Source organism: Tenrec ecaudatus, chromosome 18, assembly GCF_050624435.1.
Source record: "Tenrec ecaudatus isolate mTenEca1 chromosome 18, mTenEca1.hap1, whole genome shotgun sequence".
Taxonomy (NCBI): domain Eukaryota; kingdom Metazoa; phylum Chordata; class Mammalia; order Afrosoricida; family Tenrecidae; genus Tenrec; species Tenrec ecaudatus.
Window position 1 is genome coordinate 65,021,407 of NC_134547.1, and position 22,380 is coordinate 65,043,786.

The 22,380-nt window shown below is 45.7% G+C and overlaps 1 protein-coding gene across 2 annotated transcripts; it reads right to left on the minus strand.

Moving 5' to 3' along the window:
* Window positions 1–241: 241 nt before the first annotated feature.
* TMEM170A (transmembrane protein 170A) lies at window positions 242–17,904 on the minus strand. Of its 2 annotated transcripts, none has more exons than XM_075536805.1 (3): window positions 17,649–17,904; window positions 4,327–4,428; window positions 242–1,853 (listed from the first exon to the last, which is right to left on the minus strand). In XM_075536805.1, the coding sequence occupies exons 1-3, from the start codon at window positions 17,770–17,772 to the stop codon at window positions 1,723–1,725; spliced, it is 357 nt and encodes a 118-aa protein (XP_075392920.1). In that variant the 5' UTR covers window positions 17,773–17,904; the 3' UTR covers window positions 242–1,722. The 2 variants fall into 2 exon arrangements, with proteins under 2 accessions (XP_075392920.1, XP_075392919.1); XM_075536804.1 differs by having other exon boundaries at window positions 4,258–4,428.
* Window positions 17,905–22,380: the final 4,476 nt, after the last annotated feature.

Sequence of the window (22,380 nt, forward strand, 5' to 3'; positions counted from 1 at the left end):
ATACCACCTTTCCCAAATCCGTAAACTGATTCTTCTAGAAACAATCGATAACTCCTTGATCTGAAAAATGGAGTCTTGGAAATAAAAATCTGATTAGCAGGAAGACAGGAGGTTTGGAGAGTAATCTGATTAGAGAATTTGCATTCTATCTCTCCTTACTTCCACCTACCTTAACAATAACAATATAATTTTGACACATGGTCTAATTGGGCTGATAACAAAATTAAAAAGAAAATGTCAGGTTAATTTTTTTGTGACTGTAAATGTTCTCTATGACTTTCCCTGGTAAATGGTGTCCTTTGCCACTTTTAAGCAAAACCCACTGCAGACAGTTTTACACTGAACAGATAACTTATTTCACACAGACCCGTATGGGTCATGAGCTTTACTCTCTTAACAAAAACTCTCCTTTCAAAATGCCAACGTCGCACGACGATTCTGAAAACAGTGTAAGGACAAACACCGATTGTGTTTCACACAAAGCGGGCTCAGCTGTAAGTCAGTTACTTCATTTTTGTAATCTTTCCTCTTTTGAACATCACCGCTTTCAAGCTGAAAGGGAAACTTAGGCAACATGATGGAAATTACAATCTCTAAGACTGAGTTTAAAAACTCTGACGGTGAATTCTTTTTGACACTCCTGGAGGAAACGGGGCCAGGCAGAGTGGCACAGGTCTGAAAACTACTGTAGGCACTTGCTGGGAGTTGACTGCCCGTCCTGTCAAAGTGGGCTGAGGAGCTTCCGCTGGGGAACCACGTTAATAACCATGGAGTCTGGTTTCCACTGTGCTTCTACAGTTTCCCAAGACGCACTAGGTAAGCCAAAGTCAAGAATGAGAACATTAACCAGATGTGTACGGTATCTTCTAGTTTGTGCCTTCATGCCCAACGTGTATCTTAATTCAATCTGGCTTAAAATGTTCAACTCATGCCTGTTAAATCGCGTGTGTTTCCAATTAAATTTCATAGACTGGAAGCACTAAGGAAAGGTAGCACGGGGATAGGGGTGAAATCTGAATTAGCAAGCTTATTTTGATAATGTGCACAAAACAACAGATTCACATCTCTTAGAAAATGTTAAATAACCAGAGGTCAGGAAGCTTATCCACAAAATGTCACATCATTCAATAGCTCTTTTTGTTTTAAAATGGCAAAACCAAAGGCCCTATTAGTATCACATTTAGATTTTTCCCCCTCAAAAGTACACCTAGCCAAAATCTGTTGGCACTGACTGTCATGAAAATGTAGCAAAAGTAGAATTTACCACATTTTAGACCAACAAATTTGATAAAAATTAGATCAACAAAGATTTTAGTTCAGTATGCCCTGCTTAAAAATAAACCGTTATTTCCCGCGGTTTCTCTAAACATGCAACACCACATCTTCTCCCAGAATCTTATAAACTTCAGTGTCAGGGGTGCCAACCTAGGAGCCCTGATGGCCTGGATTAGGTAAAGCTGTAAAACTGCTTCAGTTAGATATCTACGAAAAGATAAGCCAAGAAACGTGTTTTCTTGTGTCTGAGACGAGGGGTCCAAAAAGACCTTCCAATCTTGGAGCTTTGAACTGCAGAACTGGCTGAGCTATCAACTCTCGGTTTGTCCAAGTTGCTTCCATGTGAAGAAAGGAGGAAACCTCACGTTCCATAGAAGAGTCTTTCTGAGGATTGGATGTTCGGTCTCTGTGTTCCACTGTCTTGGCCTCGTGGCACTGGGAGAGATGCTATAGAGTGGCTAAAACCCGTAGAAAGGAAACCACCACCGCACAAAACGTCTGTCCGGTGCCCAAGGTGAGAGCTTCCAAGGGTATCATTTCCTTTCCTGCTGCTCGGTAAACTCCAGCAATGGCTGCACCTGGTCAAACATGCAAAAAATGTTTATTGGTGGGGGGCCGGGGGGGTGGCGATGAAGGTTAACATAATCAGAAGAACAGAGCTCTTTAAATTCTACCAAAAATAGAATAATACAGATTTTTAAAACTTTTTAAAAAAGAATTAGAGAAATGTTCTTTTTGTCTTATTTTTATTAACTATAGATTTTACAAATTTCTCATTGTTAATAAATCATGGACAGATGCTTTTTAGAAATTTAAAAATGACTTCTTTAAGGTGAGCGTCTTTCTGGCTTCCCTGGCAGGAATCAACAAAATCAAGAAGATAGCAATCCCCACAGGACCTGATTAAGAACTGAAAAAATATCTCTTGATTCCCCATGCCAATTAAGCCCTGTGCCTAGCCTTTAAAGGCACCTAATAAGTTTTTGGCAATACATGACAGCAATTCTTCTGTGTGATTAAATTAAGTCACACCAAATTTCAGCATTCATTTAAATCATTCCCTCTTTGAGGAAGTCCCAGGAATCCCTGTGCCAGAGTGGCCGATACTCAGCGTTCCCTTCCAACAATCTAGAGATGGGAAGGGGGGGGGGGGGTATCCCTCAGGTAGGGTGGCCACACCTACAAAATGGTTTCTAACTCGGAGTGTGAGGGAAGAAAAAGTTTCTACTGCCAAGTCATCAATTAATGTTTCCACCAGTAGTTATTTTAACATCCTAGAAATTAAGAGAAGAAAACAAACAGTAACAACAACAAAAAACCCAGTCACTTTTGTATCTACCCAGATACACATCTCAACAGCTACAAGGACTCAGCACTGTACCCCAAAGCAAAGGCAATCCTGGTTTATAAAGAAGCACTCTAAAAATTAAAATGAAAAGAAGCACTCCAAAGCTCTCGGCGACCCTCCCTCCCACCCTCACAAAGCTCCAAACAAGACCCCCTTGGTCACAGTGGTCATGCACTGCAGTGCTGTGTTCACAACACTGCCCGTATTAGGAAGCACGCCCCTAGTCTCGTCGGCCTCAGGAGCTAGCTGTAGGCACAAGCATGGAGCTGCTTTGGAGTAATGCAGACCAATACCGTGTCTTCATCAAAAGCCTGTGTTACATGATCTGATCTTACAGAAGAGAGGACAGTGTCAGCCAATGCCTGACAGGGTTCCCTTGGACATTCGTGAGTTTTAAATGTCTACCCTTGCGTTACTAACATCTGAAAGCCATTGTTTCATTGGGCCCTTTGGCAAAGTTGCTTCCCCAAAAGTGGGTTAGGTTTAAGAGGCTGAAGGGACATGCATGGGCCCACGGCAGGACTAGGATGAAGAAGGGAAGGCAGCAGACCAGAAGGGGCAGCAAACTTGGCAGAGGGCGGCCCACTCTGGAGGGCTGGGGACGGAATGCACACACGGTTTACCGCACAGTGACAATGTGTGAGGTACCACGCGTGTCCTCACTGAGTCAGCGCGGAAGTGCTGAGTGGGAACGGCCATCCCAACTTTGGATGAGAACGCGGAAGGCAGCTCCTGGGAGCCAGTCCTCCAGGAAGGAGATTGCAGAATGGAGCGAGGACTTCTCCACAGCAGCAGTGGGTGACAGAATTTAACATGTGTACAGCCATTTATGGAAACTCCCGTCAAGGACAGCACAAAGTTGGCCTCGTCCCCTGTTATTACTTAAGTATCATCATCATCATCGATGGGACAGGCTAATTTGCCTTGAAGCCACTCAAGCTGAAGAAAATGAGGGAGCTCTTTGCTAGAAGCTCAAGATGGGGGGTGGGGGGAGGCCACCTAAAGTTACAAATTAGCAGCGATATTCTTTTTTAAAAAAGGATTTCTCTTTTTTAAAAATGCATTTGCATTTCCACATATATCTAGAAGCCATAGTCACTATACTAAAATGCATTAATAACTACTTGGGGAGGGATAATAGAAAATTTTTATATTTGCCTATTTGTCACTATCCATTGATAATAACTTTAAAATGTTATTGATATTTAATTATGACTCTAAAAATAAACTTAGTCCCATCTCTGTAACTACGCCCTGAGACCTGAGCAAAATGGAAAAAAATAATAATAAAAAAACTTTTTAAAGTTTTTGGTTTTCAAAAACCTATCAATGGAATTTCAGTTCTTCTTCAGAAAGCACTGAGAAGAAAATAAATATATCATGATATAGAAATAACCGGGTCACACATTGGGCATTTTTCTAAACAAGCATTCCTGTCACTAGAATTAGGTTTTCGTCCTTGAAGTAATGCACCAAACATCTTGCCCACCAGCACCGCCTGAAAGCAGGACCTAGGGCTTAAAAACCACTCTTTTGCGCCTTCCTCTGACTCAGATGCGTCACTATCACGGGCCCAGAAATGAACTGATTGGTCACATTAAACGTTTTGACTGGTATTTTAATGTCTAACATACTTGTCAAGATTCCAGCAGTAATTGGTCCCACGATGCCCATCAACAGGATGCTTACAGACATGAACCTACCATATTTGTGATGTCTGAGGGTGAAGAGGGCCAGCAGTCCGGCAGGGACATGAAAGAAGAGAGAGGAGACCAGTGCCCACAGGAACACACCGTACCACATCTCTACAGGGAAGACAAGCACAGTGCATCAGTCCCACTCACCTGCCGCTCACCCCCTGCTTTTCTATTGTGAAGAACTTTTAAAATGCAGATTATTAATCCAAGACTCGGAACCAAGCATTTGGAGCGGAAAGCTTGACCAGCACACCGCCTCGTCCATTCAAGCCCAAGAGTCTCCAGCTGTTGGCGGTTCCAGTGGCAGAAGGAGAGATCTAACAGAGATCTGTGGGTCTCAAAGCCTAAAATATTTCCTCTTTGGTCTTAAAGGGAAAAGTGAGCCAACCTCTGAGAAGCTACTTTACCCTCAAACGATGAAGGAAAGAAAATAAAAATTATATATATATATATTCATTCAGTTCATGATGTGATATTGACTGATCTTTTTGATTGATCAGACTTCTAAAATAGAAAAGCCATACCATGATATTCATTCAACAATCGTTTTAAAGGTGATTAAATATCAAGTTATTGCTTCCTATCAGGGTATCAAATTGCTGTGAGATGGGAAAAACACACCCCTCCAACCTCCAGCCCTTCACTGCAGGTGAAGAGGTTTGGAGGCTTAGTGACCCCAGAGGACGGAGCAGAATGACCCACAAGACCTTCTGCTGACCTTCTGCTTCCCAGCCAGGTACTTTAGTCACTGCACTACCAAAGGTTTTTGAAATCTATACCAGAAAATATATACATCTGGCTTGAGGAGAAATAGCAAATGAGCTCTAGGACAGGCTGGGGAAGCCGCTCTGGAACCTACAGGTAATCGCTAATCAGTCTCAGGAGGACAATCAGGCTACATTAAAAATAGTTGACCACCAACTATGCGTAAAAAATGATGCACGCAGCTCCTTGGAAGATGCATAATAAACAGAAGGAGAAAGAGTCCTCAAGTGACTTGGAGGGCGAGGCTTCAGGAAGCTAGCTCTCCAGCTCCCAGGGCGCACCTAGGGCAAACCGGTTTTTCCATCCTGGGCTCAGGCAGGGGAGTCACAGCAGCTTAGTAGGGAGGGCAGGGCTGGCCGGCTTCGCGGCTGACATCCGAGCCCGCTCCTGCAGGCTCTGTTGCCGGGGCCACCCGGGGCCTTGGAGGGGGTGGGGCAGACTCCCTGGCCTCGGAACGCTAGATGACAATAGTACCTCCCAGTTGTGACAACCAAAATGGTCTCCAGACATTGCCAAATTTCCCCTGGGGGAGGCCAAACTGGCCCTGTTAAAACACCCTGGCGCACCTCGCTGCCGCAGAGGGATCCATAGAAGAGTAAAGCAGTGAACGCCGAATCGGATACAAACTCGAAAGCCTCGTAAGAGGTGGCCCTCGCATTTCTCAAGAGTGGCCAGGGCTCGAGGTCACAGCACAGCAGTAGGAGATTCCCTTCTGAAGCAGAACCACCACCTTCACCCACCACCCTCCCACCATCACTCGCGGAGCCTTCTAACAGAACTGCAGAAAGGGCATGAGGACTTGGGCAAGCCAAGGCTCTGGGGTAGGCAAAGGAGATACAGCCTGGCCACCGTCAGCACCAGGGCCAGAGACCACTTCTGGTTCCCTGCTGGAGCCAGCTGGCTGCCACGAAACCATCGGGCAGTGACACAGGGAGGCCAAGCCTGCATCTGGCAAGACCAACTAAACTGGTGTCGTCCACAGGAGTGAGGTCTGGAACACTACGGTGTACTACCCTGATGCTCACCGGTTCCCTGGACCACAGCACCTGCCCAAGGACACCAACCAGCCCGTAGCGTCATGTCCCAAGGAGCGCAATGTTCTGCTTGCAGGCAGACCACGGGTGACCTAGCACTCCCCACGGGTGACCTAGCACTCCTTGAGGACAGGCATGCGGCAGCCCGAACCGCGTCCATTACCTACTTCATTGCCTACATATTTCAGATGGTGTGGGGAGGTGAGGGGTGGGGGGAACGGCTTGATTTTATTGGATGAGTAGTAGTTTATAAAAACACTCCAACTTATATGGGTTTTTAAAAAAGTATTAAAAGCTTGTTGCAAAAATGAAAGAAAAAAAACACTCTGACTGATGGTTTACAGAACTCTAAGAGCAAAAGGCAAAGCCCAATCAATAAAAACACTATTAAAAACAACAATCATTTCCCTTTAATCTACTGCACCTTAATTTGCCATCTATTTAATAGGTACCTATTGATCGCCATACTGTTCATTGCCCTGGCTCAACACTATGGAAAAATCCTTTCGATATGCCTTGATTATTGTCTTGTCACCTGCTTCAAATCAAGTGGACGGTCTTCAGCTTTGTTTCCTTGAGTGACCAAAGTCCCTTAACTTCCTGAGGCTGAAGGGGAAATCGGACAATTCATGAAGCATAAACAAGCACCTGAGACAAATCTGAGTAAGCACTGACCCAAGCAGACCCACATCCAAATCCTGCAATCTGTGACCGTGTCAACTTACATGGCAGAGGACATGCTGTAGATGTGATTAAGTGAAGGACTTTGAGACACGTGGATCATCCTGGAATATCTGAGTGGGCCCAATGTCATCACAAGGTTCCTTGTAAGAGGGAGGCAGGAATGTCAAAGCAAGAAAGACTTGAAGATGCCATGCTGCTTGCTTTGAAGATGGAAGGGGCCACAAGTCAAAGAATGCAAGTGGCCTCTACAAGACAGAAAGGCAGCAGAGCCTTCAGAAGGAACACAGCCCCACTGTCACCTTGATTTTAACCAGAAAGACTCATTGAGGATTTCAGAACTGTAGGATAATGACTTTGTATTGCACATGAATTTGGGTAAAGGAGAAGGCAATATACAGTAAGAGGGAGATGAGCAAAAAATGGTGCAGGCAGGAGACGACACTGGGAGGAACACAAGAGCTAAGGGCAACACAGACAAGTAATGCTAGATACACAGTCCTGTCATAACGGATCCACCTGTGGGTGCATGAAGAGATACACAGTCCTGTCATAACAGGATCCACCTGTGGGTGCATGAAGAGATACACAGTCCTGTCATAACGGGATCTACCTGTGGGTGCATGAAGAGATACACAGTCCTGACATAACAGGATCCAACTGTGGGTGCATGAAGAGATACACAGGCCTGACAGGCATGGCACAAGGAGTGGGAGCGCAGGGGGCTTCAAAAGCTCATGGAAAAACAGAAGTAAAAAATAATGGAATTTTCCAAGAATTTCTTTTTTTTTTAACAATTTATTGGGGCTCTTACAATTCTTATCACAGTTCATACATATACATACATCAATTTTATAAAGCATATCTTTACAGTCTTTGCCCTAATCATTTTTTCTCCTCTTTTCTTTTTTTACATTTTATTAGGGACTCATACAACTCTTTTCCAAGAATTTCTGAAGACCCTTTGCATGTCCATGCATAAATATGCACATAGGTTTGAGTGAGAGCTACATGCTGCAGATGCATCCAGGAATGTGATGGAGCACAGAGGGGATACAATTATAAAAATGTCTTGGGCGTAAGGAAACACCTTGAGGGAATAAATGATGGGGACTGGAGGCCCAGGACACCAAGGTCACCTGGCCCAACATGCTTCCCAAGTACAATGTTCTGCACCCTACTCTGGAGAGTCACAGCTGAGATCGGAAAGGCCCATGAGTAAGGCACCTATGGTGCAAATACTGGCCTCTCCCCCAGTTCACAAAAAGGAGAGTGAGAAGATCAAAGATGCATGAAAGCATTCATCCAGTGGCCACCTAAACAGCTGCCTCCCTGACCTGGAGAACAGAAAGACTAGATGGTGCTGGGCTCCCTCTACCAACTGCTCTCCTAAGGTTAGAAGGTCCCAGATAAAGTGGGAGACAGACGCACAATAAACTCAAAACTATAAAAAGAGAGACAGACAGACCAAGCTTACTGGTCTGACAGAGACTGATGGAATCCCAGAGGCTATGCTCCTCCATCATCCTTCAGGTCTGAAAGGAAAACCCATCAGTGTGGCTCAGTTTCTAGCCAAACAACAGACAGGTCTACAAGGGTACTACAGCACTAGGCAGAAACGCACACCTTCTAGACTAATTGACTATTTGAGATTAACAGGGCAGGATTTAACCAGGGGCAAAGCAGAAAGAAAAAGCAACAACAACAAAAAGGATAAACAGAAAGAAAGTGGGATAAACGATGTGATGTTATATTGTAGGCATTGCAATCATTAACATAAAAGGAAATAAGTATTAAACAATTAGTATGGGATGTATGGATTGTGAATGAAATGATGAAAAAAATTAGTATGAATTGTTGAATGAAAAACTGATATGTCCTGTAAACCTTTATCCAATTTACAACTTAAAACAACCACAAATCAACTTTGTTGTCTTAAGCCACTAAATCTGTGGTAATTTAGCTATATGAGCCCCCAATAAAATAATTAAAAATTAATTTTTAAAAATTGATTAAAGTGTTGCCTTCCAACAATTCTGTCATAAACTGGTTCTGACATGAATAGAATACCTCATCTTTTAAAAACGGTGGTAATTTGTTACAGTAGCCACAGGAAACATACAAGCACTAAGAGTTTGTTCATTAAGCAAAGGAACAGTGAGAATATTCCACAGCCCAAGTACACTGATGATTAAAAAAAGACAAAAGATCTCTGCCCCCAAGGAGCTTATGGACCTTTATTTATTTATTTTGATAGTTTTATTAGGGGCTCATACAACTCTTTATCACAATCCATACATACATTAATTGTGTAAAGCACATCTGTACATTCACTGCCCTCATAATTATCAAAACATTTGCTCTTCACTTAAGCTATCAGGTCCTCATTTTCCCCTCCCTCCCTGCTCCCCACTCCCTCATGGCTTATGACCTTTAAGAAAGTATTTTTCAGACACACATTTCTTTTTTAAAAAAATCATATTATTGGGGGCTCATACAACTCTTATCACAATCCATACATACATCCATTGTCTCAAGCACATTTGTACATTGGTTGCCATCATTGTTTTCAAAACATTTTCTTTCTACTTGAGCCCTTAGTATCAGCTCATTTTTCCTTCCTTCCTCCACCATCCCTCCCTCCCTCCCTCATGAATCCTTGATAATTTATAAATTATTATTTTGTCATGCTTACACTGTCCAATGTCTCCCTTCACCCACTTTTCTGTTGTCCATCCCCCTGGGAGAGGGTTATAGGTAGAGCATTGTAATCTGTTCCCCCCTATCTTCCCCCACCTTCTCTTCCCCTCCTGTATGTCTACTCTCAATATTGATCCTGAGGGGTTTATCTATCCCAGATTCCCTGGTGCTTCCAGCTGTTATGTGTATCCGTGTACATGTTCTGGCCTCACCAGATTTGTAGGGTGGAATTTGGGGTCAGGATAATAGGGGAGAGGAAGCATTAAAGAACTAAGGGAAAGTTGTATATTTCATTGGTGCTATGCTGCACCCTGACTGGCTCGTCTCCTCCCCATGACTCTTCTGTAAGAGGATGTCCAGTTGCCTACAGATGGGCTTTGGGTCTCCACTCTGCAATTCCCCTCACTGACAAAAAATGATTTTTTTGTTCTGGGTCTTTGATGCCTGATACCTGGTCCTATGGACAACACGTGATCACACAGGCTGGTGAGCTTCCATGTGGGCTTTGTTGCTTCTCAGCTAGATAGCCGCTTGTTTATTTTAAAGCCTTTAAGACCCCAGATGCTTTATCTTTTGATAGCCGGGCACAATCAGCTTTCTTCACCACATTTGCTTATGCACCCCCTTTGTCTTCAGTGATTGTGTCGGGAAAGTGAGCATCATGGAATGCCAGGTTCATAGAACAAAGTGGTTTTGTGTTGAGGGAGTAATTGAGTAGCAGCCCAATGCCAGACACACATTTCAGTTAAAAAGAAAAGCCACTTGCCCAGCAGACTCATCTAGGTGAATTCTGTCTTAACAGGGTTTGTGACAGCTGGTTTGTTGCCCTTTAACAGAGGTCCTCAAACTACAGCCTGTGGGCCACATGCAGCCCGCCTGGGACATTTATCTGGCCCACCGGGTGTTTTTGCCCCATTTGGTTTTTTACTTCAAAATAAGATATGTGCAGTATGCATAGGAATTTGTTCATAGTTTTTAAAAAATATATAGTCCAGCCCTCCAACGGGTCTGAGGGACAGTGAACTGGCCCCTGTTTAAAAAGTTTTAGGACCCCTGCCCTATCACCTCCACAAGGCAGGCTGAAAGACCAACCTGGTCCCAGGACTCTCAGCAGGATTGGAAGGTGCCTGTTATAGTTAAGGTTTATTGTGCCAACCTGGCCAATAAACAAACACATGTGGGATTAATTGAAGGGCAGAGAGCTATAGATAAATGGCTTGGTAAGCCTTGCCTTTCTTGTTCTCTGATGGTCAGATCAGTGTGTGGCTACCTTAGCTAGTTTTCTGCCTCAACTGGCAAGGCTCACTTCCTGGGAGACATCCCTGAGGAGAAGCCGCATGGACCTACCCTGATGCAGCCCTGGGTGCTGGAGCAGCCGTGTGAAGATCCCTGCCAGCGCTGAGATGCTTACCTGCTCACTGATGCAGGTTTCCTCCTTCATGTAGCATCATTGCGTGTGTTTTGTGAGTTTGAAGAGGACTTTGTAGATCGGTATTGGACATACGGGCTAATGTTGGACTTACAGGCTTGAACAGCACTAGGTTGGGATGCTTTCTTAATGTACACTTACCCTTTTTATAAAACTCTCGCTTGTACACATATGAGTTTCTGTGGATTTGTTTCTCTAATCTACCCAGACTAACACAGCGCCCAAGTCAAGTAGGCACCGTCAGGCTCCCTGCTCAGCCCTCCTTTAGCCAGTGCCACTCTTCCCTTATCTCACCTGCCAACAACTAATGCCCACTGCCTCTGAAGCCAGGTTTCTAATGAGACCACATCAATCCCAGGGGCTTGAATCCTCCCCAGTCCTGCACCTCAATGCTGGGCTGCCCTGATGCCCACTGCCCAGCAGTCTGCCTCTCCTCACACTGGCTGCTGTGAGAGTTCTCTCCTCCTGATTCCAGCTCCCTGCCAGGAGGTACACCTGTCCCCTCTGCTTCTCCGCTCATGATGGCTCCTACCTGTTGTCAGCTGTCTCTCTTCTGGCATGACTGCCTAATACCTTCCCATCTTGGGTTCCTGCCTCACCCCAGTGGTCTCTTGATCCTATGCTGACACCGATCTAGAGCAAGTCTTTTTTGTAGCAAGTCTTTTCTAAAAAATAAGTACACCACTTCTTTCTGAAGTGCTGAAAACAATATTTTAGACTTGGTGGTGGTGATGGTTGCACATGTTGTAAATATGCTAAAGACCACTGACTTGTGCACTTGGATGAGGGGTGGGGTGTGCCAGGTCCGCGGTCTTCTACTCAAACCCCATCCAGAGCGGACCTTCCTTCTTCCTCTCCTCCTTGCCCACACTGCTCTATCCAGCGCGGGACCTGTGAAGCATAAGTCTCTTTTGACTGAGGTTTTCTATCTTTTATTTGTTATTTATATGAGCTTTGCGGTTCCTTTGTTTTTCCATATTTTTCAGTATATGTGATCCAGGATGGCTGAATCTCCAAAGACGGTAACTGGATTAATGGTTTCTAGAGGGTGTGGCAGGGAAGGTTGGGGGAAAATGAGGAGTTAATAACAAGAAGTGAAAATAATAATTTATAATTTATCAGGGGTCCATGAGGGTGGGGAAGGGAAGGAAAAAAGAGGAGCCAATACCAAGGGCTCAAGAAAAAAGAAAATATTTTGAAAATGATAGCAACAACATATGTACGAATGTGTCTGATACAATTTATGTATGGGTTGCTAATGAGAGCTGTAAGTGCCCCCCAATAAAATGATCTTTTACTAACAAAAGAAGATAACAATAAAGAAAATGTTCTAAAATAGACTGTGGTAATGATTGTATTAAATATGGGTATGTCCCAATAGCAGTGTTTTAAGAACCAGTTACAGTCTCGGAAACTCACAGGGGGAGTTCTACACTGTCCTATCAGCTCGATGGCAGTTGAGGATGGCTTTGTTGGTCTGTCTTCCCCCTAGTGCATCTTCGTTTCCCTCTTGGCACCAGCTGACCCCACTCCCTTGGGCTTTGGACAAGACAGCTCCACTCCTCGCCTTTGGGAGACGGCCTCATCTCTCTGGCACATTTTTAAAGGCAGCTCTGCATTCTAGAACAGAGTTAGTAAAGATCCAATTCTTTGAATCCATGAGGCTCTGGTCCCACTCTGTGAGATCCAGGAGACTTGGCCCCACCCTTTGCAACTGAGAAGGCCCTGTTTCCTGCGCTCCTTCCAACAGCCCTGCTGATCTCCGAACTGCTTCATAGTCATAGATGGTCCTTTTTTGCTTAGAGGAAAACGGACACCAAGCGGTTAGCTGACAGTATTCCTTCCTGGGACATCAATCTGGGACATGTGTCCTTAGTCTACTCAACAGGACTTTCTTTATGTTTGCGTTCATCTTGTATAGTGTATCTCGTTCCTCCTGTATTTTACTCTACGTGGCATGGAAAAACCACGTGGTTCCGCATCCAAGTTCTTCATTTGCAAGTTCTACCTTCCACCAGAGATGCAAACAGACAGGTTCTTTGTCATTCCGTAAGAAAATATCACCCTACCTCCACTGTCCAATCATGTTCGTCGTTGTTATATTTGTCTCACCAGAAGCACATTTGACACCCACCTTTCAAGCAACTCTCCATGGCTCGCACCTCTGTGTTCTCTAGGATGACAGAGGCTTTCCCGATGGCTTTGCTCATGTCCTCCTCAGCCCACACCAAAATTGCCTTTGACATCCATCATTCAGCCAACAATCTCTTTTAGGCAATCTAAGTTTTAATGATCGGCCATCTTAGCACTCTTCCAGCCTCTGTACACTACTCAATTCTAAAGTTACTTCTACATTGTCGGGGTCTGCTGGAGCAGCACCCCATTCCCAGTGCCAAATTCCGTCATTTGTCTATTGCTATCGCAATAATTGTGGAAAACAAAGTTTTCTCCCAAGTTGTCTCCCCAAAATATATCCCAAACTTAGCTGCTTGCTACACATGGCAAATGACTATACACTTGGAGGTGAACAGAAGTAGGTCAGGGGTTATTCTCCCTAAGGGTTATCAGCCATCCAGAGCAAGCAGACACCACTGTTTATTCCACAATAAATAGGATCCACTCCCTTCTGCTAAGGATAACAGTAAATTGTGTCCTTGAAGGAGGGCCCAGGGGCAGGGAGGTCAAGCCCACTCAAGGGTGGCCAAGTTTAGGCCGCCATCATGAATCCAAGGTCTGTCCCTCTTGTCACATGTATACCCTTAGTCCCTCCCCTTCCTATCATGTGTACACCCCTAGCTCATCCCCTTCCTGTTACGCCTATGCCCATTGTATATCCCCCTCCTATTGCTTGTATTACCTATTGAATACCCTCTTCCTGTGACATGTGTGGTTACCTGTAATCACGCCCCCTAAAGGGATAGGGAAGCCTTGGTTAGCAATAAACGTTTTGCTCCCCTGCCCTCTCGGCCAGTGCTGTGTGCAGACCTGGCTGTTGAGATCATGGCTGTCCAGGAGGTGAGCATGGTACCATGAAATGTGTCTGACTTCTTTATTTTACTCTCCTATCTCTCTCATGCTCTATGACTTTATTGTAACCTTTATGTATCTCAACCGTACAACAGTGCTTATTGAACCTGTGATTAGTTGTGGGGGGGCTGGCCATTCCCCCACAAATAATACCATAGGTATGGTTTTAACAAACACAAGTGTATTTTCTCACAGGTTAGGAGGCTAGAATTCTGAATGCAGGGCAGTAGCCGTAGGGGAAAGAGTTCTTCCCTGTTGACTCTGGGAAAAGATCTGTGGTCTCTTCAACTTGGGTTCCTGGTTCCCGGGGGATCTCCAAGTGGCTTTGCATCAAACCCCGGCCCCCTTTGCTATGCTTGTTTGTTCAATCTTTCTTGTATTTCAAAAAGACAGACTTAAAATATATACTAAGTGAATCCTGTCTCATTAGCAGAACAATGACAACTCATTCCCAAATGGGGTTTACAAAACATGATTCAGGGGGGACAAAATTCACTTCACAACAGAGTGACGCAGACCTCTAAAAGGCTAGATTGCAAATACAGGTTATGTAAAAAATCCATTTGAAACTTCCTGGTAGTGATCAACTACAGAGTATTTCAGAGCAATGATTGTTCCATAATGAGTTGGCATAAAATACAAGTAATCTTTTCAGTGGGGCCAACATGAACCATGCTAGATCGGGGGTAATGGGTGGAATTCACTTTGAGCAGTGTGAAACAAGATTACACTTCACACGTCTATTCGAGCCATCATTTCAACAATTGTGAGAGGTGACCAGGAGGATGTGTTTACCCACCACATGCTCACCACCTTGAGGTCATTATTGCACCCTAAGCCCAACATCTGTGCTGGATCACACGTGCTCTTGTGGAGTGAATGATCCCTGCTGGTTGCCACAGAATGCATATAACCACAGGCTCCCCAAACCAAGCTTGCAGACCAGTTTCTGAAAGCAAAGCAATCCCCAGGGAACAGATCCTTTGCTATGATGCAACGTTAAAATTATTTCCCCAAACCCAGTGACCTCAATCTTTTCTCTTTAAAAAATTTTTTTCCTTAAAGATAGGAACAGATGGCAACTATAAGTCAGAGAGACAACCGTTTCAAAATACCACCCTATAGATTACTTCTTAATCATCCGCTGGTCACACTTAGCATTGTCACTGAAAGGATGGACAGTAAGGGTCTCCTGAGGTGATGCACAGGGAATGGACTATCCTGCCCAGACTCGTCTCATCGGAATGTAATGGTGAAGAGACAGCCAGAAGGACCTAGACTGTGGGGGTATTCTACAAAACCATTCGCTTGAACATTACACAAATGTCAAGCTCAGAAACTCAATTAAAGGCAGACGAACTATTTTTTAGACTAAATGACAGAAAAGTGACATGACAACTAAATGCAATGCATACTTTTTGGATTAGCTCATAGAATAAAAAAAAACCTAATCAACAGTATTCCGACATCTAGGGACATTTAGGTTAATTCTGTATATTAGCTCGTAGTGTCTGTTCCATGTTCAACTGCTTGGGTGTGTGATTTTGGTCGCTGTGATAAAAACGTTCTTCTCACAGGAGACATGTGGGGTCACAAGCTCCAGGGCACCAGCAACACACTGGCAAATCATCCCACAAACAAGACATGGGTGTGATCTAAAACACAACACAAACGTGGTGTTCATGCCTATGCAGACATGTGTGTCTATATAGACATGCATCTATATCCACACATAAGGAGAAAGCAGTAGCATCAAAATATCAGTAATGTAACTAAGAATATTAATACAGTAAAAACAGTACAAATGTAAACAAGGATTTATAAAGTATTCATTGTACTTCTCTTTCATATCTTCAGTAGATTTTCAGTTTCTCAAAATAAGTCTCACTGCCATAAGTCAACTCCAACGCACAACGACCCCCACAGAGGAGGGCAGAATCGGACCTGTCGGTTTCTGAGACTAACTCTTTAAGGGAGTAGAAAGCCTCTTCTTTCTCCGGCAGAGCAGCTGGTGGTTTCGAAGCTTGTAGTTCAACAGTCAAAAGGGCCTCCTTCAAAACAAATCGTTGGAGGAAAAATAAAAAACCCAAAACCAGACTAATTTGGTCCAGTCGTGTGTATTGAATACATCATTCTTCAGATAAGGTCTCCAGGAGGCCACGTAATTTTGTTATGACCGACCCAAGTACTCTCAGGTTCCTTGGGGACAACCTGAGCAACCAGATCATCATTTTGCTTTTTAACATGCTGGGATCTGCAGCAATATTGTTAGCCGCTCTCCTGGTGGTCTGACTCACAGTGACCCCTGCACAATGGAGCAAAACGCTTGTCCTGTGCCACGCCCACGCTTTATCACGGATCAGACTACTCTGCTCCACAGAGCTTTCACTTACTGATTTTTGGAAGTCCGTGGCTAGACCTTTTTTCCTACTATGTCTTTTTTCTGGAAGCTCTGCTGAAACCTATTCAGTATTATAGTAACACACTAGACTCCACTCACTGAGAAGGTGATGGCGACATCTGAGGGGCATTGGCTGGGAATGAAGCCCAGGTGTCGTGCAGGTGGAAGGCAAGAATTTTACCACTGCTGCCTTATCTACTACATCACAAACTCATTCTGAGTGTGTTGCTAGGTAGGTGATATGCAAGTACATCCCCCCAATCACCACCACCACCACCACTTCCATTGTCCACTGAAAGGCGCCTAGCAGTCGCTGCCCAGCCTAGTTTCTGGCTATGTCAGAAATGCTAGCCTTCTCTTTCCACTGTCTCAGCCATACTGTTTTAATGTCTACTGTCCTTTATGTGGCTGGAGAGCCCTCACTTCAACCTTCAGACGCTACTGGCCAGGCTTCTTCACTTTAAAGATCCGACACAAGTAACTAAGCACATCCACTCCAGTCTGCTCCCCACGTCTTTATTCAGCTCCCCGGGTAAACCAACTTCTCAACTTTCGGAGCTCTAACAGCTTTCTACTAGGATTCTGTAAAACCCTTAACGGAGGATCGGTAGCAACTCGGGAAATGGGGGCAGTTCAGAAGGTTAAACGGAAGCCGGGTCAGGATTTGGGGTGTAAGAGGCGGAGGCACTCAGCAACAGGTCTCAGAAAGTGACCGCTGGAAAAGAGAAGTCAACGGCAAGCTCCTGGTGCACACAAGAAACCCAGCGGCGAGTTCCCACTGCCCCTCATTCTGGCCCTGACCACTCCGCGCCGACACGGAAAAAGGGAAAGCCAAGAAGCCAACTCGGACAACCCACGGGCCGTTTCCTCCTGCCAGGGGCTGGGTGCCATTCGCGCCCTGAACAAGGGCGGCGGCCGGAGGGGACAGGGACGGGGCCGGGGCCGCGGGGCCGGGGCCGCGGGGCGGAGCTCGGCGCTCAACCTGGGACAGTTCCGAAACTCGGAAAAAGACCGGGTTGGTGGCCCGGCTCTGCCCTTTCTCAGAGTTGGCCGGCGGCCTCTCCCCCGGACCTCGTCCCCCGCGGGGGTGCTGGGGGGACGGAGGGGGCGGCGAGGAAGTGACCGGCGGCCCGTCAGCCCTTGGCCAACGGAGCGGGACTCTTTCCAGGCAGAAAATAGCCCCCACGGGGCTGGGCCCCCTCGGCTGCCAGCGGGATGGGGGGACCCCGCACCCCGGGGGCCGGCGGGGAGGCGCGCAGTGCGCAGGCGCGGGGCGGGGCGGGGCCCGTACCTGGGAAGGAGCAGAGAGAAGTGGAGTTGGGGCACAGGGTCCCGTTGCCCACCCGCGGCACTAGCTTCAAGCTGAGGATCTGCTGCAGGAGCCCGGCCGAGCCTCCGCTCCCCTCGTGCTCCATCTCGCCGCCATTCGCCGCGGGAAGACGACGGGCGAGCACCCGAAGTGCGGAGGGAGCGCACTGTCAGAGCCCGCTCCCCTCCGGGCTCCCCGGCGGCCTCAGCGTCACCTTTGCCTGGCCCTCTTCTCCGCCCGCGCCCCACCCCCCCAACGGCGCTGCCCAGCGCTGGCTCCTCCCTCCAATCACAGGGCGCCTCAGATGACGGGGGCGGGGCCATCGATGTTCCGTCGCCGACGTTGGGCGCACGGCACGCTTTCCCCGCGGACTCCGCCCACTTCCGAAGTCGCTGCTGCCCCGTAGGGTGCGCTCTGCAGCGCCACCTAGGAGAAGGTAGGTGACCTGCATACGCCCCACTAGACTTAATCCTGCGTGCAACCGAAGAGATTTGTAATGAGTGTTTCCGCTAAAACTGGACCAAGGTTTTCGAAACTTGTATGAAGAGAAGCAGGAGAGTAACTTGAAGCGAAAAGCATTATAATCTCGTGCTAGGGCAGGTGTAGGACATGGATGGGATGGAGACTGTATGCCAGTGGGCTTCAGAGACTTCGTGGAAAAATTCCACTATCTTTCAATTCCAGCTATCTAGGAACTTTTTTTCACACCCCCTGTATTGTCTGTCAATGGGTGCTACCTAGCTTAAACAAATATTTTAGATAGGCCCCGGTTCAATATGACACAACTGAAGCCTACACTTATTGTTGTCTACTTTCAGAAGACAATTAAGATGAAAGCAAAGAAACTAAAAATAATGGAATAGAATTGGAGTACTGGAGGGGAAGTTATTAAGGTTAAGAGAACTCAGCAAAGTTCTGTGAGACAGAGGCATTAGTGGATACTGTTGGGTGCTGTCAAGTCAGTTCTGACCCACGTACAACAAACGGAACACCGCCTGGTGCTATGGCATCCTTACCATCTTTGCTCTGCTCGAGCCCTTTGCTGTAGCCACTGCATCAACACATCTCTTACAGCTAGGGAGTTGTCCTCGTCTGTGCTGCCTCTCTACTTGGACCAAGCACCAAGTCTTCTTCCAGGGACTCATCTCTCCTGATAACATGTCCAAAGTACACGAGATAAAATCTCTTTACCCTCACTTCTAAGGAGCATTCTAATGATACTTTTTCCCAGACAGGTATTTGTTCTTCTAACAGTCCATGGTATAAGCAATAAAATAAGTATTTATGCATTTTAGCTGATGCTTGCCACAAAATCAGATGTTAGATATACATCATCTTATTGACTCCAAACAACTGTGAGATAATTGTTTTTATTCTGAAACAGGATAATTTGGCTAAGGTCATAAAATTCATCAATTTGGCCAAGGTCATAAAATCAATAAGTGCCCAAGATGGGATGTGAGTATAGGTATGCTTTCCAAAGTCCACATGCAGAAGGAAGCTGTTACCCAGCAGGAAACCACAACCCAGCAGGAAACCACAACCCAGAAGGGAGCCACAGAGGTAGTAGTGGAACGGACTGAGTAGTTCACTGCCATCATGACCTCGCCATCATTTCTTGTCCCTCTCTTCTCTCCCCCTCGGCTACCCATGAGTAGTAGAGGCCGACTAGAGTCCAGCGGATCCTGGAAGAAACAGAACATTTAGGGAACAGAAAATGATCCTTTCTTAATTAGCATCCTCGGAGCTTAAGATTTTGTGATCCTAAACCCAAGCCACAAGGCTTTGAAAAAAAGAGACAGGGAACGAGGTCCTTGAAACTACAACGATGACTTTCAAATTTTACAATGCCATAGACGAAGTTGAGGACGCCAGCTTTAGAGGCAAATGCAAAATAGCAGTAAAGTGCAAAGATAAGACATAGCAGGAGATCGAACCAGGAGTCCTGACACCTAACACAAATTTCAGGGGGGGAAATCAAGAAAGAAATTTAGAGGGGAAAAAAAAAAAGAAATGTAGAAAACACAGAAGAAGACACAGTTGTGAGGGGCCTTGTCTGCTGGGTACTTGCACCGCAGTCCAAATCCACCCCTTTTACCAGCTTCTCTTTCTGGAGGGGTGAAAAACAAACAAACAACGGAATAAAAAAAACTAGTGCCCCTCAAGTGTCTACGAAGTAGGGGGAGAGGCACTTCACACAGCTTTGTGAAATTTCTTTGCTAAGGATAAAGAAATTTCAAAACATTTTTAGGGTATGTGGATTATACAATTCGGGTTTAAAAACTGGGGGTGGGGTGGGGGGAAATACCAGGTGAAAAGAGCCAAACCCAAGAAGGCTCCAGAATATGACCTTTGAGAGCAGGAAGACCTTTGAAAACAGGAACCTTGTAAGGTGGAAACCCGTCAAAGGTGAAAAGCTGCAAACGCTGAAAACCAAGACTGCTCCATCCAGTTCTATCTCTCACAGGTTTCACCTCGTAAGTTCCAATTTACAGGACACATTCAGAAGAAGGCAAGCTGTATTAGTTTGGGTAGACTAGAGAAACAAATTCATGGACACTCATATGTGTATAAGAAAGAGCTTTATATAAAAGAGCAATGGTTTATTGAGAAACATCCAGCCCTTATAGAAGCCAGGTGGTGCAGTGGTTAAGCACTCAGCTGCTAACCAAAAGGTTGGTAGTTCAAACCCACCAACTGGTCCACAGAATAAAGATATGGCAGTCTGCTTGAGAAACATCCAGCCCAGTCCAGATCTGTGAGGGAATCCAGCCCCTAACACATCATTACAGGTCCGGTAGGCGCGATTGTATGGTTGAGATTTATAAATATTAAAGTCATAGAGAGCATGAGAGATAGAAGAGAGAGAGGAATAACGGAGTTAGACACATTTCATGGTAGCAAAGCTCACCTCAGTCCTGCTTGATGGTCCATTTGGACAGGGGCGGGGGGAGGACAAGGGGAAAGGGAACAGGGGAGTGAGGAAGGGGAAGCTGAGGAGAGTACAAGAGGGAAGCCCAAGAGAGTGTTTTTTATTGCTAACCCATGCCTCTATACCTTTGGGGATAGTATAAGCCCACTAATTACAGGTAAAGACATACGTCACAGGAAGGGGTTACACTATAGGTTATGCAGCAACTAGAGCGGGCAATCTAGGGATATACACACAATAGGAAGAGGAGGGATTGGGGGTATGTATATATGTGACAAGATGGATGGATCCTAGATTCAGGTTGGCAGCCGAACTTTGGATGTCACTGAGCTGGTTTGACCTGTTCTCTGGATCTCCATAGAAACCATTATCAGTAGGGTGTAAACCCCACCTACAGGGAGCAATCTAATGGTTGAAAGCCTTTAGGGAGAAGTAGTCCATTGTCCTTAACAGCAGGAGCAGGCCCTACCAGTCCAGACAGTTGTCTGGCAACTGGCTGCCTTCAGGGAGGACACTGGACAATCATTTACCATTGGTTTCAAGCAGTGTCCTAAGTCTAACTTAGGGAAGCCGACTTGGGAGAAATCTTTCAGTTTCCCCCCACAGATCAAGTCTACAAGTCCAATATTAGCCCATATGTCCAATACTAGTTTATAAATTCCTTTTTAGACTCACACAGCCAAGCAATAATGCCAAATGCAGGAAAATCAGAGGCCAGTGGGTGGAAGTATTATAGATCCAGTGGCGGTGGAAGGATCTCAGCAGCTGGCATGGGTCTCCACATGACTTCTCCAGCTCCAGCTCTGGCTCCATCAGTGTCTCCAGGTGGTTTGTCAACAGGAATGTGTAGCAGAGAGAGGGTGTGTCCCACCTCCAGGGAGCAAGACAGGAGTTCCCAGAATCCTCAGAAGGTCATGCCCACACAGAGGCCTCATTGGCTGTGACCTGATTGACAGGCTAGACTCCACCCCTTTGCAAGTTGACAGATTATGTAACGTCTACTCAAGTCTTTGGAGATTAAAAGGAAAAATGGTTGTAAACTGGCACGAAATCTCTTTGGGTTAATGGAAATGAGAGGGATGTAATGGTTAGATTTTATTTCAGCCCAATGGTACCGGTGTGGCTGTAGGGGTAGAGTCCAAACTACCCATCAGGCCCAGCCAGATGATGCCTCCTTGGGTGTGTGAGACACTGGGAACATCTTTTTCTTGCCCTTTGCCTTCCTACTTCCTCGAATTCTGCATATGGCGCCATCCAGGCGTGGCCCATGTGGCCTGCCATTCTTGGAGCTGCCCAGTACCCTGCCAGGTTCCTGTGAGCCTGGGATCCATGGGACTCTGCAGCCAATGGTTCAAGATCTCCCATCTTCCAGCTTCGCCTTCCTCCTTCTTCCACCAACAGATGCACGAGTCTGAGAGTCTCTGGTGAAGATTACACCCACGGACCTGAGTTGGACTGGGCCTCTTTATTGATATAAAATTCTATCTTACGCATATATTGTCACTGGGTTTTTCTCTAGAAAACCCAGCCTAACACAAGAGGGCTTCAGAAATCTCGCGGATAAATTGAATGAAAAATGAATGGAATTTTTCCACAAACATGTTGAAACCCCCCTTCAGATTCCAAAATGGGATTCCTGGCAATGGTTGCACAACTCATACTACAAATGTACTACAAAGTATTGACGTGTACGTTTAAAACAAGCTCATTTCACAGCATCTAGATTACCTTAAGAAAAAAAGTTTTCGCACAACACAGGGAATCCAGGATAGATAAACCCTC